This window comes from Patella vulgata, chromosome 1, assembly GCF_932274485.2.
Source record: "Patella vulgata chromosome 1, xgPatVulg1.2, whole genome shotgun sequence".
Classification (NCBI taxonomy): domain Eukaryota; kingdom Metazoa; phylum Mollusca; class Gastropoda; family Patellidae; genus Patella; species Patella vulgata.
The window spans coordinates 94,415,955-94,435,030 of record NC_065879.2 but is presented as its reverse complement, the minus strand read 5'-3'; the positions used below and the strand labels follow the sequence as shown (position 1 = coordinate 94,435,030).

Genomic DNA, 19,076 nt, shown 5'->3' with positions numbered 1-19,076 from the left:
ATATGGAGTCTACATATTCTGATATTAGAGAAGCTTTAATTGCTATATCGCACATACTGACTGATCAAATACAACAGTCTACTGTTATTGAACATCAATTAAATGATTTAAAGAATGGAATTCAAAGCCTAATAGAAAATAAATTGTCTTCATTGATAATAAACCCCGAAACATTGAGGCGTACCATTCATCAATTAAGTATCATGTTGAAAACTAAATATCCTACTTTTGAAATTCTTTATACTGACGTCAGATATTACTACGCTAATGCGAAATTTATTTTAACTAAACATAAGAATAAGATATATCTATCATTAAAATTTCCTATTGTTGCTATTGTCAAGAAATTAAATATGTATAAAATCGAAACAGTTCCAGTGCCAATTAACCAAACTTCACCTCACACCACTCAACTTCTTGATTTAATACAGTATTTGGCGGTAACTCAAGATCAACAACATTATGTAACCTTTAATTCGGATACCATAACTAACTGCATTGGTGAAGATAATATTTCATGCTTTTTCAAAATTAATTTATACGCAAGTACGGTTGCTTCTTGCGAATTCGCAATATTTCTTGACAATAAGCAAAATGTAAAGTCAAACTGCGATTTTAGATTTCAACAAAATAATAACGCCCAATTCATTAACCAGTTATCACCTACATCTATACTGATTCATAATATTCCTGCTTTGGCTTTTATTTGTGAACATAGTAAACAAAGGATGGTTCAAGGTTGTAAATTTTGTATTATGTCAATTCCGTGTAGATGCTCAATATCTACAAATGAGTTTATTATTACAGAAAGTTTAGGTAATTGTGCACATGATTCAAATGAAATTCCTAAATTACACCCGATTAACCTTGGTTTAATTTTATTTCAATAATTCGCTTGCGCGTAGGGGTCTATGGCAGTGGAAGGAAACCGGAGGACCTGGAGAAAACCCACGAGGTTGGACAGGCGACCCTACTCCTTGTCACGTACAACCAGGGATTCGAAACCACACCAGTTGACTCAATGATAGGCTTTATGATACAGCGCGCACATGCTAACCATTCGGCCATCCTCCCTCCCCCCCCCCCAACCCGATCTTTAATCGAATAGTAGTAGTATTGCAAAGAGGACGGCATTACTTAAATTGTAATGGAGTTTTATGGCATGTCAGCCCTAACCGGGCTATTTATTATATGGCGCCAAACATATGGCAATTTTTGACGAGACAAATTAAATCAATATCACATAAATATATTTATATACATAAATAAAAACAAGTATCACAAACAATAATTTTATTAAAAATAAATACAAATAAATATACGTCCTTTATGTATATAAATAGTTAAAAACAAAAATACAGGATATATATATATATACACAATTAAAATTTGTAATAAAAGATACATTATGGGAGATTCGATAACAAGTTGGCAGTTCTCACTATAATAGTTAAAAACTAGATAATGTAAAGGCAGTTTACTGAAAATTTCATGGATCCACTATGAACCGAGAACTAGGTGGTTTAAATTTCCGCCTAGCCTCGATCATCATTACTAAAGTCAGTACGATAAACAGCATAGTCTTGATTATCCATTTAATCGTTAAATCGTGAAGGAAAGTTATGCAGTAAATCGGCTCATAATCCACTAAAGATCGCAGGCTAGCATAACCATCTAGAGTTGATTATGGTCTGGATAGGTTAATTAATGCCTAATTAATAATTTAGATAACATTTCAGGCCTAAAGAAAGCCCTGCAATAGACAGATTTACCTCTTGCATAATGTATATTTAAAGTTGAACAATTTTCCACGAGGCTCCGGTTGAGCAAACAACTGACGCTGTGACTGGCAACGGTAACAGTTTGATCTTACATTCTTGGGAGGGGGATCACGGTGGCTAAATGGGTAAAACGCTGACTCGCTAGCCTGGAGGTCGGCTGTTCGATCCCTGCATTGGCCGAGAAAGTCCATCCAGATTTTCTGGCATGGTTTCCTCTTGTCAGTGATGCAAGATAGAGGGCCTGACAAGGGCAGCTGTCTAGTCCTTCGGATGGGACGAAAAACCGAGATCCAGTGTACACATTGGGGTGCACGTAAAAGATCCCTTGACAGTTGGAATTTGATATAAGTGTAGGCCGTAGTGCGGCTGTCCGGGCAATATTTCCCTCCTAGCACACTGTATGGCGTATGCCCATCTTTATTAGCCCAGTTCGGAGCAGAACAGTAGGACGTTAAACACCATTTCATTTCATTTAATTTGCCCAACCTAACACAAGTGACCAGAACTTAGGCAGTACTATTTCACACAAATGATGCAATACACATCAAATTAATACATGGTTCAAGAGCACAAATTCTTACAGTACCTTGCATATATAGTAACTTTATTTTACACATACATACATGTATGGAAGCCTATAACTACCATTCATAATTTCTACTTTTTGCCTCTTCACAACGTGAAAGTCGAAAAGTAGAAGTTACAACAAAATGTGAGGCGACAACACGCTATACAAGCCAAAATCAACTCGAAAATAGGAAATTAAGAAATAACACACAGCGATAATAGCGCCCCTCGTTTTTTCCTAATTTCTTATTTTCAACTTGAATTTTGGCTTGTATACCGTCTTGTCGACTTTCGACGTAGTCATATTTTTGTATTTATTGATGTCAGTAAGAAGGCGCCAACATGCATACCAAGCCAAAATGCAACCACTACAAATGAGAATTTCTATATGGAGTCCGACAAATGGAAAGAAATGACTTCTGTTTGAGATTAAATTGATGAACTGTCCGACAAAGGATTAAGTCAGCCAATCAAGACAGATTAAGTAGTTAATCAATGTAGATGTATAGACAGTATAACATGATAAATACGTTGATCACTTATTTACCTAATCAATCCAGCCTATTATCAACAATAATCGTGTTGAGTTGTAGTTATACACTCAGTACACTATATTAATTTTGGAATTTTGAATATTATTCACCATGTCTTGACGTCCGAATTGGGCAAATTCCCGGTCAGACAATTTTGGTTGTTTGGAAAATAGCGTCCGACAATTCCGGAATATACAGGCGAAATCCCATCACTGGGTTTAACGTCCTCCTTTTCGGCACTGACTGGGCTAAAGATGACAAACAGACAGTGTTCAGCGAGGGAGAGCAGCATTAGGTCTTGTTTTATATCAAATACCAACTGTCAAGGATATTTGATGTACACGCCAATGTGTATACGGAATCTTGGCTTTTCGTGCCACCCCAACGACAATACGTGGTCCCGTGCCAGGAGAGAGAGAGAGAGAGAGAGAGAGAGGGGGGGGGGGGTTTAACGTCCACTCGACACAAACTAGGTCATGGTTCAATTTTATTACAACAATTCGCTTGCACGTAGGGGTCTTTAGCATTTAGCAGTGGGAGGAAACCAACGTGGATGGACAGGCGACCGTACTTCCTGTCACGTACAACCAAGGAATCGAAACCACGCCAGTTGACTCAATGACAGACTTTATGATACAGCGCACATGCTAACCATTCAGCCATCCAACCCCCCAGGTACCATTCGACACCCACAGCTCCTTAGCCCCCCACACCGGGATCAAATACGGGACCTCCAGGGTAACGAGCCAACATCTTACTCACTCAACCACCGCAGGTCCCTCGCCAACCACCGGGATCATACACGGGACCTCCAGGGTAACGAGCCATCATCTTACTCACTCAACCACCACAGGTCCCTCGCCCACCACACCGACAAACTGGGGGATATCATAGACCAGGACATCAAGTCACTGGTCAGTGAAATTTGAGAAATTCACAAACATCCAGAGGAAATCGGAAGTTGTTATATTGTTGAAAAAACAATAAATAACAATAACAGAAATACATGTTACAAATATTATTGACAATTTATAATTAAAGATACATTATGTAAGATTTAGATAAAGAGCTAGCCATTCTTGCTACATTGTATAATAGCTCAAAAACAGATAATGTAAAATGAATAATTCATAAATTTCATTTATATTACTATATTGCGAGTGAAGATATTAGCCTTTGAAGGTTTGACAAGTCTCGCTCCTCCATTTTTAGCTTAAATCAAACAATGCCTGAACTGTTCTAATCTACTTTATATCGGAGAAATCCTATGCCATCGAAAGCTGATTATGACCTGGATATGTTAATTAATGTCTAATTAAAAATTTATAACATTTCAGGCCTAAAGAAAGACCTGCAATTGGCAGATTTAGCTCTTGCATAATGTATTTTTAATATGAAATGAAATAGGGTTCAACATCCGTTTTGACGAAACGATTTACCACGATGATCACAATTAAAAGGTTTTTCACCAGTACGAGTTCTCATGTGCTTCTGAAGAGGTCCACTTTGACGAAAAGATTTGACTTTCCGATTGTTAACTTTCCATTTATTGGTAGTAACATTCCAATATCACCAGCTTATGGAGTGTTTGTGTCTCAGCTAATTCGTTACGCGAGAGCTTGTTCCTTTTATTCTGATTTTTTAAGTAGATCGAGGCATTTGTCATCTAAGCTTCAACTACAAGGATACTTGCGCACTAAACTTATTAAAACCTTTAAAAAGTTTTATGGCCGTCATATTGATTTGATTGGTAAATATAACGTGTATCTTCCGGCTATTATTCTAGATATATTTAATTGAAACGTATACCATTACTATCTCCCTGATAATGTCTACTACATCGTTAACACAGTTCATCGCGTGCATTTTGCATACCGATAGTTCATTGGCCAATCACGCTATTTTACCGACATTTAGTCTAATAGTTTGGATGCAGCTATGGCAAGTGTGGCGCCAGGCAGGGTAACCTTACTCTTGCGGACACCTGTTACCACTGTTTGTCGTGTATTTTGTACACGGGGAGCAGTCCATTTGCTGATTACACTATTTTGCTTTAATACACTAATTTGCCTATAACGTTTTTTAGGACTTCGAATTCTGTCTTATGGTTTGGATTGTTCGTACTTGGTTTTATTTTATTTTTATATGTATAAGGTTTTTAACCAGTATGAATTCTTAAGTGCTTCTGAAGAGGTCCGTTTTGACGAAATGATTTACCACAAAGATCACATATATACGGTTTTTCACCAGTATGAATTCTCGTGTGTCTCTGTAAATGACTATTTTGGGTAAAAGACTTGCTACAAACAAGACAAGCATAATCTTTTACACCCTTGTGTGAGTCCGCATATGCTGGCCTATATTATCTTTGAAGGATTTACCACAAACATGACATGTGTATTGTTTATCTTCCGAATGCACTTTGTAGTGTCTCTGAAGGTCGCCTTTCCGATAAAATGATCGACTACAAATGTCACAAGTAAAGGGTTTATCTCCGGTGTGAATTCTCGCGTGTATTTCTAAATTAGAAGATTGACTAAATGCTTTACCACAATCATCACATTTATAGGGTTTTTCTTTAGTATGCGATCGCATGTGTCGGCGTCGGTCACTATTAATGGTAAATAATTTACCACAAATCTCGCAATTATAAGGTCTATCGCCAGTATGACTTCTCATGTGAACTTTAAGATAGGATTGGAAAGAAAAGGATTTGCTACAAACATCACAATTATAAGGTTTATCGCCAGTATGAATTCTCATGTGGACTTTTAGATAATGTTTGTACGTGAATGATTTATTACAAACATCACATTCTACCTGTTTTGATGAAGATTTTTCACCAGTATGCGTTCTCATGTGTCTCTGTAGGATTGCACCCTGTGTAAATGATTTACCACAAACATCACATTTATAAGGTTTATCACCCGTGTGATTTCTCATATGGATATTAAGATAAGATTTGCAAGGAAATGATTTGTTACAAACATCGCATTGATAAGGTTTTTCACCACTATGAATTCTCATGTGAATTTTAATGTAATTGTTACGAAATGATTTATTGCAAACACCACATTCTACGCGTTTCGATGAACACGATTGATCGTTTATTTCTGTTTCCCTAACATGCTTTAAAACAGAATCCTCTTCTTCGAAGTGTATTTCACAGTGTTTTTCTAAATCAGATTCTAATCTAAATTCTTCATTACATAAATTACACTGATAAACATTTTCAATATCATCAGTTTTCTCTTCTTTAACAAGACAATATTCATCTACATCATCAGTTTTCTCTTCATTAAAATGAACATGACAATATTCATCAACATCATCAGTTTTTTCATCTTTAACACAATAATATTCATCTACAATATCAGTTTTCTCTTCTTTAACATGACAATATTCATCTACATCATCAGTTTTCTTTTCCTTTATAAAAGTTATAACATCATTAGTTTCCTGTAATATATAAAAGTTATAACATCATTAGTTTCCTGTAATATATAAAAGTTATAACATCATTAGTTTCATGTAATATATAAATGTTATAACATCATTAGTTTCCTGTAATATATAAAAGTTATAACATCATTAGTTTCATGTAATATATAAATGTTATAACATCATTAGTTTCCTGTAATATATAAAAGTTATAACATCATTAGTTTCCTGTAATATATAAAAGTTATAACATCATTAGTTTCATGTAATATATAAATGCTATAACATCATTAGTTTCCTGTAATATATAAAAGTTATAACATCATTAGTTTCATGTAATATATAAATGTTATAACATCATTAGTGTCCTGTAATATATAAAAGTTATAACATCATTAGTTTCCTGTAATATATAAAAGTTATAACTTCATTAGTATCCTGTAGTATATAAAAGTTATTACATCATTAGTTGCCTGTAATATATAAAAGTTATAACATCATTAGTTGTAATATATAAAAACTACTGAGCTGTAGTTTAGTCTATTTTTCATTACACTTTAAATACAACATAGAAAGAATTACAGTAAAATAAATGAGTCTGAGAAAAGTATTTTTGAACATCCTTCCAAAACGTGACTTAGAACAAAACCCTTTTAGCAACTTAAAAGCGAATTTCAGACTTGGGTGAGACTAATGGATCCACAAAAGAAAATTCTTGTCCTAAATCTTGAGAGGTAACCGTAACCCATTGAACCCTAGAACTAATTACCGGATTAGCTATCCTATCCCTAGAGATCACGGGAGTTGGATGGACAAGTGGTTAGCATGTGCGCCTGTATCATAAGGCCTGTCATTGAGTCAACTGGCTTGGTATCGAATCCCCGGTTGTATGTGGCAAGGAGTAGGGTCGCCTGTCCAACCTAGATAAGGTACATGTAAGTATTTTCTACATATTGCATAAATTTTTAAAAATGTACACTATGTAAATGTAACTGATAAATTCACGACAATGTTTGCTTATATTTGGAGTTGTTTAGTTCCATTTCATGTACGGAAAATAGATTAATGATTAGTTTTAACAATATTTACGATGCCGAAACATATCAATCCAATTTGTCTTGTTTAAGGTACGTTTGTACTATTTAAGAAATGACTTTTTGGCCCGACATACATGTACGAATAATCACCATCGTGTAAAATATGAATTCAGTTTATCTAAAAGGGGTTCCGGCGCAATTCAAGGAATTATTTTTGACCCAACATTAACCATCGCCAATTTTTTAAATCATGGGATCAAGTCAATCAACAAACAATACGGGTCTACTTTATTACAAAAACATTAGTGAACTTAACATTTTGTCTAAAATCACAACGCTAATGAACAAACAATACTATTGTTCTTTATTACAAAAACATCAGTGAACTAATTTCTGTCGTGATTGCAAGCCAAGCTAGTTGATTATTAGGTAAATAAAACAATACATGCATAATCAACCAACGAGTAAAACTGATTTATTCCAATCAATTAAATCATATACTAGTCAAGTATTACCTTAACCGTGTACGAGTTTGCTTGTGGACGGGTCAACTGACACCCGTTCAACTTATAAAAACAAACAGCTTACCGTATTCATGCCATGGACGATAAATATCCTAATTAATAAAACCGTTCCGTTTCCAATAATTATCACAGACAGACACAAATATTAATTTTGATTGTTTTATCTCCCTCAACACATCTAACAACCAGATCTTATGAATTGGAACCTCTTCAATAGTATTAATTAGTCTAGAAAGCACATCAAAAGAGGGGATCACGTGGCTAAGTGGGTAAGACGCTGGTTCGCTAGCCTGGAGGTCGGGTGTTCGATCCCTGCCTTGGCCGAGAAAGTTCATCCAGATTTTCCGGCATGATTCTCCCTTGTCAGTGATGCAGGATGAAGGGGCTGACAAGGAAAGCTGTCTAGTCATTCGGATGGGACGAAAAACCGAGGTCCTGTGTACATATTGGCGTGCACGTAAAAGATCCCTTGGCAGTTGGAATTCGATATAAGAGTAGGCCGTAGTGCCGCTGTCCTGGCAAAATTTCACTCATTGCACACTTCATTAGCCCAGTTTGGAGCAAAACAGTAGGACATTAAACCCCATTTCATTTCACATCAAAGAGTGTAGAATAAATTGCCTAACAGAAAAATCATGCTTTATAAATTGTTAAAGGGGCGTGGGGCTATTTAAGGAATGACGTTTGTGCACAATATAATGAAATAATTACCACCGGTGTAAGGAATGATTTTATTGGCGGACTCCAAATATGATGACTAAACATCATTTTGTTCATAAGACACTCTGCATGCATGAACCTTCAAGTCTCTACCGATTCAAAACAATTGAACAATCCCACATATCCACATTCCTAAAACACGAGTTTTACCGTAACACAGTAATCACTCGTTACAAATTGGTATTACATGTACATGTTGCGGGTCGGGTGTATTTTCTTTATTTTTACATTGTGCTAATTGAGAAACCATTTGAGTAATAAATACAGGTTATTGAATGGACTGGAGGCTACATGTATAATCAAAAATACATCAACGTCTCTTCTGAAAATGTGTAATTATTACTACTGACAATAAACAATAAAAGTCATATTGTCCACACGACTACAACAAGGTAAGAGTTTGTTGTTAAAGGGGCACCTATGTTCTGTCAATCAGTTACTTTTGATGTCACGTGTCAATTCTCATTATGGAACCTTGATTGACAGTATGCATCCAAAAGACTCTTTGGTGCCGAAATGAAAAAGTCAGCAATGTATTATCGGACTGATATGTTTCCATGTACATGTATTCAGCAAAGTTTCATAAACTTGTTGATGGTGAATTCTGGCGTTGTGTGATTACAATACATATCAGGAGACGACGGCTTTCAGTTCATTTGTGATTTAAACCAGAAAAGATATATTAATTGAGGTGTGATTTACCGATATTAATGTAGATGCCATGTGTGACTTATTTGTCAGTATGTGAATTACTATTTAGATGGATAACACTATGCCCCCGGTAAGACTAGCATATATAGGTGTGCATTTTATAATTTTTCCGTAATTTGATTGAATTTGTAATAGTCTATCGATACAAGTCTTACAAATGTCTAACATATTAATGAAGTAATAATGTATGGGCATATGTATGGGCATATTTCTGTTTAAAAGAAGACCAAATGACAATGCCCGGGTTTAAATAACAGTATTACCCTGTGATATAACCGTATATACGGTCCATGATATAACAGATCAAAGAAACGTGTACGCCAATCTTCACACGTAGGCACCTGCACCTGTTTGAAAAATGTGTTTATTTCTGTTTTAATTTCGAAATAGCCGTCAAGTAAATGAAAAGGCCCAACACTGTAACTGATTTATAACAAGGTATAGCTATACATGTACTTCACCGAAAATAAACGATCAGCGACATGGTTTAATTCACTCGGTAAATCACAGAATTCTACGATAGAAAACACGGTAATATTGTGTTTCAACAAACCATCTCGACAGCCGTTTTATACCATATCTAAAATTATTTATGTAATTAAACCAAAATTGAATATGTTTTAACTTAGCATGATTTTAAAAATATCCTTGTGACGTGTGTTCCCTATTCCGAGAGTTTTTTCAATATTGTTTCATGTAAGATAATTGGTGTGCTTATTAGATACTATAGTATTTCTACATTAGGAATAGAGGGGGGGGGGTGTAAAAAATTTGTTTTGCACAACGACTAAATATTGGTATCGATTTAATCATGCCCCCCATGGCAATTATCCTCTCAATGTCCGAGATTTTTTTCTCCCGTGATTCCGTCAATCTGCTTTTACATTTATTCGAGAGAGTGTTCCGCGTAAGTCAGAATTGGCGAGACGTATTCCCATCTTGAAATTAAAGTTCCAGGTTGTGTTACATTCGAAGTATTGTATTAGATGCTGTATGTACGCGCGCAAACGAAAATGTCAGCCATTGCTGCCGTAAATTGGTCGCTATTTGTTTAGTTTATCGCTATTTGTTTAGTTTATCGCTACGCATTTTAAGAGTATTTGGAACACATGCCAATAATTATATCCGCTTTATTTACTCTAAAATAGATTGAAAAGAATTTAAGAACAAATCTCTTAGCTAAATTACACGTAACAATATCCCAAATCGATGTTGATAACCGAAAGTCGTGATCTTTATTGTTTACGATTACATGTCATTTGGGACTCACGTCATTTGGGACTCGCGTCATTTGGGACTCAAAAAAATATGACCCTGACATTTGGGACTCGGGTTTACGACGTTTGGGACTTGGGTATACGTCGTTTGGGACTCGGGTATACGACGTTTGGGACTTGGAATAATTTATTAGAAATAGGCCAATTCAAAACACGAAAGAAAATATTTATTACCATGAAACACGTGGTTAGTAAAAGGCTCAACCAAATGATAAAACATTAGTTGCACTTACGGTTCTTTGATAATCATCGTTTCTCATAAAAGTTATATATTTATTTAAAACGAATAATATGCTGATGAATTTATTTGAAAATGACCCACACAAAAAACAAAATAAATATTTACACGACATGCAATCTTTTTTTACAAGCCCCTAGAAATTGTTAGCGATAATCCGTGAGCTGCACGTTGACATGCTTGTCGTAGATGGCAATACCAATCGATAAATTAGTGCGTGCACAGCAAATTTTTTGGGTGGAAAATATAAGAAAATGGCAACGATCAAAGCGGGATAATTAAAGCTGATTAACGGTTCTTTGGTGGATGAGGAAAAACGTGAGTTGTCAATCATCGAGAATGGCGACAGTGTGTTGATTGCAGTTATGCCGTTTCACGAAAAAACATTAGCAGTGGTCGGTCAATCAAGCTCGTTTACTATTTGATAAAAGAAAAACAACCAAGTATTAATAAATATACACAAATTTTCAACAATATATTATTGTCAAGTTTTATACTCGCAGATAAAACAAAACAAAGGAGAAGTTTTATACTCGCAGATAAAACAAAACAAAGGAGAACGAGCAGTGTTAATCGCGGTCTCAACAATCGCCGATCAACTAAATAAACCGAAAGACAACTAAGACAGCTGTTACTATATACCTCATAAATAAATAGTCCCAACTGTCGTTTATATTGAGTCCCAAATGTCGTTTGTGTTGAGTCCCAATTGACGCCAATCAAGTCCCAAACGTCGTCAACTGAGTTCCAAATGTCGTTTATGTTGAGTCCCAAATGACGTGAGTCCCAAATGACGCGATACCTTGTTTACATGCAAAGAGTTGCTGCCCTTTAGTTCCATAGTTTTGGCGAGAAAATTAAAAAAACTCTTTGTTTGAAAATGTGGTAGAAATCTATTACCGTGCAGTAGAGCGGTACAACTACATGAGGCCTTTTCGTGGCCTCAGTGATTTTGTTAAAATTTATGTTTAGATAATGAAACAACCCACTCCCTTTTCGATAACAGTAGCAGTAGGTTATGAAAATACTCACCATTATTATGATTATTTTGTGTGTATAAAGGTCTCCTACTGTTAGCCAAGTCAATAGTCAAACAGTCCGTGGTGGATCTTTTCAATCTAAACAACACTCTGTTATTTTATTCAAATGATTCTTCTTTTATGTAAGTTCTGCTACAGCAGGCAAAGTAAATTATCTTTGTTGCGGTTTAACAAAGAAATCGAAGCGAAGAAAATGATTTTGCTGTTTCAGAAGTTCATTTCCGGTACAGCGCGGATCCGGAAATGAGTTGTGGAACCAAGAGCAGGAGTACGGTTGTATATTGATTAGAGAGCTGGATCTTATCAACCCAGACAACTCTTAAACGTCATGTATGCATTTTCTTTGGCGCGGTTGTCAGCTTCCAAGAAGAAAGTAAAGAACGATTTACAAAAGAATATTTAAAAATTCACAAAATAATAATTTTGCATTTTATCCACACACTGCCCTACACACCCCGAGAACAATTAATCAAGTATTTAGTTCTATGAATTAATGTAACTAGACTAGATCTCTTATCAAAAATTGGGGGATCACGTGGCTAGTTGGTTAAGACGCTGGCTCGCTAGCCTGGAGGTCGGGTGTTCGATCCCTGCATTGGCCGAGAAAGTTCATCCAGATTTTCCGGGGTTGTTCCCCCTTGTCAGTGATGCATGACGGAGGGCCTGGACAGCTGTCTAGTCCTTCGGATGATATGAAAAACCGAGGTCCCGTGTATATATTGGAATGCACGTAAAAGATCCCCTGGCAGTTGGAATTCGATATAAGAGTAGTCGATAGTGCCGCTGCCCGGGCAAAATTTCCCTCATAGCACACTGTATGGCGTATGCCCGTCTTCATTAGCCCAGTATAGGAGCAGAACAGTAGGACTTTAAACTCCATTTCATTTCATTTCTTATCAAAAATTGAAATAAATGATCTACAATATTTAAAAAAAAACACAACACAACACAATGGAATACAATCACTGGTTTATTATACACATATAGCACAACGTTTCGACAAGTATTCTCTTATCATTATCAAGTATATTTGTATATATGTGTATAAACCAATGATTGTATTGATATAAATTGTGTTGTGTTTTTTAATGTGCTCATGCAATCACTAAATGCCTCAAGGATTATACAATATTTCATATACATGTAGTCAGTAAGGAATCCCATAACTGGGCACCAGTGAATCTAATGCCATTTCTGTCTATGGGTGGATTGGGATGAGGAATGACAATTTTATCATTGGTATTAGCTATTGACATGAAATGAACTGGGGTTAAACATCCTACTGTTCTCTCCTAAACTGGGCTATAATGAACACGGACACACGCCATACAGTGTGCTATTAGGGAGCGTCACGATGGCCTACTCTTAAATCGGATTCCAACTGTCAAGGGATCTTTAACGTGCACGCCAATTAATGTATCCACATCCGAACGACTAGACAACTGTCCTTGTTAGGTCCTTCATCCTGCACCACTGGTGCGCGAAACTAAATCTGGAGATATTAATATGACCTTTTAGCTTAGTGTGGAGGGGGAGGGAGGGGGTGTTGGATGGCCGAATGGTTAGCACGTGCACGCTGTATCATACACGTAAGGCCTGTTATTGACTCAACTGGCGTGGGTTTATCTTCGGGTCCAACGGTTTCCTCCCACTGCCAAAGTCCCATACGCGCAAGCGAATTATTGAAATAATATTGAAACATATGTTAGTCCCGAAATGACCTAGTTTGTGTCGAGTGGACATTAAACCCCATTTCTCTCTCTCGATCTCTCTCCTGTTATCTTATTTTTGAGTTATTCAGGTTGGCTAGATCTACGTCCTGTATCAATATACAACTATCTCAAAGTTGTTCCGGGGATGAACGGAAGTATTTGACAGGAAGAGACTGTACAATTGTCTCCAGTAGCACTTGATGGTGATAACATCATAATGGTATGTGGGATTTTTAAACAAAATGAAATGGAGTTTAAAGGAGCTAAATCTCTATTCTTTTGCACTTAGAAATGGAATGATGTACGGTATTATGAATGTATATAAACTGATTTACATTTAGATAACAAACCTTAATCTCTCAACCCTCCGTGTTTCGAGATAAGAGATGAGGCCATTGCCTTTAACGTAGCACATGCGGGAGCGATTCACACCTGGCATTTGTAAACAAAATTGACAATAGTTTTAATCAAAACAACGATTGATTATTGTTATTTATAATATTTCTACCACACCCAACTACAATTAAGCATATAATCCTACCTGAAATGGGTACAAATCGTCATTTTTAAAATCGAGGCATTAAGCTGTTACTAAGACCGCCATCTTTTTAAACGATACGCTGTCATCATGAAGGCGGGGCTAAATATAAGGCTTTTATAACAGCCAATCAAAATGGCAATCTAAAGCACAGTAACTATGAATGGATTTCGATGGCGGTGAAATGTCAGACAAAAACAACGCTTCATTAATTTAAACGCAAATATTTTGAGTTAGGCAATAGTTGTGCCACTACATTGGCCCCTGTAAGTTTAATTAATCACAATAGCATAAACTTATCTTATTTTAAAGATGTTACATGCATTAATAAAGAAATTGAATTTGCCACTTGGAACTAAAGAAAGGCATCCAATCGTAGCTAAAAACAAACACATCACAGTATATCTCAACGTTTTTAGCTATATTCTCGTAGCTAATTTACATTCAGTTGTTTAGTTTTTACTGTAATTTCTATTCAGTTATATTCGGCGAAATAATCCAAGAGTTCAGATTGAATGGCAGTCTGTGGCGTCTGGTTATTCTCCAATGGCGTATTTTTTGAGTCACTTCATTACAAATGTCGCTCGAAATCATTCTGGCTCGTGATTCACGTGCCATGTTAAAATCTTCATTTTGTCTTACCAGAAGCCAATCTTTTCACGATAAGATAACAGCATCAGTGTTGATGTAGATTGACCAATAAGTCGTGTTTGCAATGTCGAAGACTTGCCTCCTTTAACATCTTTTATTCCTTCACAATCTTGGCTAGTGTCAGATCGTGACACAAAGATCCTACTCTTATTTTAAATTCCAACTGTCATGGCTTCACTTACACCCATTTTGGTAGGTCATACAATGACTCACTCATCAGCAGTGAATTTTTGCTTGGCTGCTACAATCACTGATAAGGATGACATGGATGTGACTTAATGAGTCACAAATATTAACTTTTTTCGTCCAACAAATTAAATTTTAAAACATTTTTTTTATGTATTAGAAAAATGAAGACGTTTGAAGTATTTGTAGGTAAAAAAGATTTCCTATTTAGTGTAAATGGGTATTAAAATGAGTAAAAGGCACCATTTTGCCCAAACCAGTAACGTCTTATGTAAACATAAGCCAATGATTGATGCCATGTGATGTGACATCAGGTGTTGAAGGCAGTCATCTTTTACAGAGCTATTAAGAGAAGACTTTTGTAATCCTCTGTGAAACAGATTGACACCCATGGCAATAGTGTGAACATGAGACAATGTCAAATGTCTCTTTTACGGAGTTATGTCCCTCTAACTATATTGTCAACAGACAAAGGACATCCAGTTTCATTCTGAGCGTGAACTGCTTAGCCATGTATTGTGTGTTATTTGCTCACACTTCGTGTGGCATTTTCTTGATAGAAATGCTTCTTTCTGATTCTGGGGTAAATTTTCCCCCTAGGAAAGGGACCCTACTTGAATCGTTAATCTGATGATCAGCCTGATGGCCATTTTATGTAATAATATAGTACACATTTTAATTATTATTTAGTGTTATTTAATTTCACACCCATAAAATGATTAAATAGGCTGATTTGAGTCAAAATCATAGTGGAAAGTATTTTGGGGCTCTGTGCATGGAATACCTAACCGCGTTTTTGACCATCGGGACAAAACTGACTTAGTCAAATTCTGAACACACTGCCGATCCGACTTGGGCGAAGGAAAAAAGCCCAAATTAGATCAAATGGACTGAATATTTTAATCCAAGTTGAGCAAAGATCCGACTTAAGAAATCCGACTTACGCACAGAAATTTAATAAGAAAAACATGCAGGATCAAAGGGTCCAAATGATTTTATCCGAGTTGAGCGAAGATCCGAGTTGAGCGAAGATCCGAGTTGAGCAATGATCCGAGTTGAGTGAAGATCCGAGTTGAGCAAAGATCTGAGTTGAGCGAAGATCCGACTTATGCCAGGTTTATTGATTTCACACTCATCAAATGATATTTGATGATTAAAATACCTTTCTTTTCTTACCTGAAAGGGGGGGGGGGGTGGCCGAATGGTTAGCACATGCGCGCACGGTATTATAAGGCCTGTCATTGAGTCAGCTGGCGTGGTTTCGAATCCCTGGTTGGACGGGACAAGGATTAGGGTTGTCTGTCCAACCTCGTGGGTTTTCTCCGGATACTCTGGTTTCCTCCCACTACTAAAGACCAGTACGCGTAAGCGAATTCTTGAAATAAAATTGAACCATATGTTAGTCCCAAAATGACCTAGTTTGTGCTGAGTGGATGTTAAACCCCATTTTTAGCTCTCTCCCCTTATCTTAAATGATCGCAGATTCGTTGCAGTAATTTTACAGCCATTTGATGATATTAGGTTACCATTTGATAATTCTTGGTAGTAGGCTATATCGTAATATTGAGTAGCATTGGGTTATTTGCCAATCTGATTAAAACACAGATTCTATTTCGTTTCGATTTTTATACTTCAAAATTTCGTTTTACTTGTCTTTACTACACTAAGATCTGGTAGAGTTGTTAAATAACCCACATTCTGGTTGATGTGAGGGATTAGCCAATGCAATTTGCGAATGAATTATTGATTGACCAAATGAGATGAGAGGCGTCATTTGGTAAATTTCACTTGGTAATGATGTTATAACTTTTATATATTACAGGAAACTAATGATGTTATAACTTTTATATATTACAGGAAACTAATGATGTTATAACTTTTATATATTACAGGAAACTAATGATGTTATATATTACAGGAAACTAATGATGTTATAACTTTTATATATTACAGGAAATTAATGATGTTATATATTACAGGAAACTAATGATGTTATAACTTTTATATATTACAGGAAACTAATGATGTTATAAATTTTATATATTACAGGAAACTAATGATGTTATAACTTTTCATCAGTGTACAATATGTGATGAGATTTTTCAACAACTTGATGATTTAGAAAAACACACAAAAATACATGTTAAAAAAGAGAAAACTGATGATGTAGATGAATATTGTCATGTTAAAGAAGAGAAAACTGATGATGTAGATGAATATTGTCATGTTAAAGAAGAGAAAACTGATGATGTAGATGGATATTGCCATGTTAAAGAAGAGAAAACTGATGATGTAGATGAATACTGTCATTTTAAAGAAGAGAAAACTGATGATGTAGATGAATACTGTCATGTTAAAGAAGAGAAAACTGATGATGTAGATGGATATTGTCATGTTAAAGAAGAGAAAACTGATGATAGGGAAACTGTTTATCAGTGTAATTTGTGTGATGAAGAATTTAAGTCAGAAACAGATTTAGAAAAACACTGTGAAATACATGTTAGTCAGCAAGGGCAAACCAGAGGAAAACCTTATAAATGTGATGTTTGTAGTAAATCATTTACTAGAATTAGTCATCTACAGGAACACATAAGAATTCATACTGGTGAAACGCCTTATAAATGTGATGTTTGTAGTAAATCATATACTAACAGCAGTAATCTACAGAGACATATGATAATTCATACCGGTGAAAAACTTTTTAAATGTGATGTTTGTAGTAAATCATTCACCTATAGCCAACATTTGAAGGAACACCTCAGAATTCACACTGGAGAAAAGACTCATAAATGTGATGTTTGTAGTAAATCATTTAGCCAGAGTAGTACTCTACAATCACACATGAGAACTCATTCCAGAGAAAGGCCTTATAAATGTGATGTTTGCAATAAATCATTCACCACAAGTAGTAATCTGCAAAGCCACATGAGAATTCATACAGGAGGAAAACCTTATAAATGTGATGTTTGTGATAAATCATTCAAAAAGAAGCATCTCCTGCAGATACACTCAAAAATTCATACTGGCGAGAAACCATTTAAATGTGATGTTTGTAGTAAATCATTCAACACTAAAAGTAATCTACAGAGACACTTGAGAATTCATGATGGTGAAAAGCCTTATAAATGTGATGTTTGTATGAAATCATTCACAGAGAATCATCACCTGCAGAAACATTTGAGAATTCACACTGTAAAAACTAAAACAAAATCAAAAAGTTAGTATTTGTGGTATAAGTTATTGTAGTAGTTTATGGTACAAGATTATATGATACATGTTGTAAACATCTGTAGTTAATATGGTAGCATATTATATGATACATACTGTAGACATGTGATACAATGATATTTTTGTATGCTATATTCATCTGTAGTTAAAGTGAGAATTTCAAATTTTCTAAGAAAGTCAAAACATAATTATTTCTATGTCTTTTGCTCAATAGGTTATCAACTCACTATTATACGATCATGGGTATTATTTCCCACCATTAAAAATCTATGACACAGGAAATAACAACACAATTACCTCCCCTGTTTTGCTATTGACAACATGGGGCAGCCATTTTCCAACGTTGGAATTTGAAGTTAAAAATGATATTTTTGCCAATTTCTCAGCTGGCAATAGCAAATTATAGGATTAATAGGATTATTCTTTAACAAGGTAGGACTGTTTATGAATACCATCTATTTTAAGGCTTTATTTTAATACATTTTAAAAATATAACTTGAAAATTTGAAATTGCAACTTTAATATGGTACAAGATTATTTGATACATGCTGTAGCCATCTGTGTAGTAATTCAGGCAAATTACTGTAGTAATTATCCAATAAAAACATTGAGTGCGATTGGTTTTAATTATCTTATCTACAATGTAAAGCGCCACAGAGCAGCCAGACTGACTGAATGTTCAGCACTATAGAAAGCGATTATTATTATTATTATTAATTGCTTGCTATTAGCATTATTTATTACTTTACCTAGATTTTTGAGTAGGCAGCCATAGCGCCGCTGTTCTGGCAAAATTTCCCCGATTGCACACTGTCAATCTGATTCACATCATGGAAGAGTTGTTATGTAAGCCGCGTTCTGAATGATGTGAGGGATTAGCAAATGAAACTGT

At 35.5% G+C, this 19,076-nt stretch overlaps 1 protein-coding gene across 1 annotated transcript; it reads left to right on the top strand.

Moving 5' to 3' along the window:
* Nucleotides 1–13,725: 13,725 nt before the first annotated feature.
* LOC126818289 (zinc finger protein 239-like) lies at nt 13,726–18,801 on the top strand. The gene is made up of 2 exons (XM_050545624.2): nt 13,726–13,801; nt 17,006–18,801. The coding sequence occupies exons 1-2, from the start codon at nt 13,799–13,801 to the stop codon at nt 18,176–18,178; spliced, it is 1,176 nt and encodes a 391-aa protein (XP_050401581.1). The 5' UTR covers nt 13,726–13,798; the 3' UTR covers nt 18,179–18,801.
* The last annotated feature ends 275 nt before the right edge of the window (nt 18,802–19,076 follow it).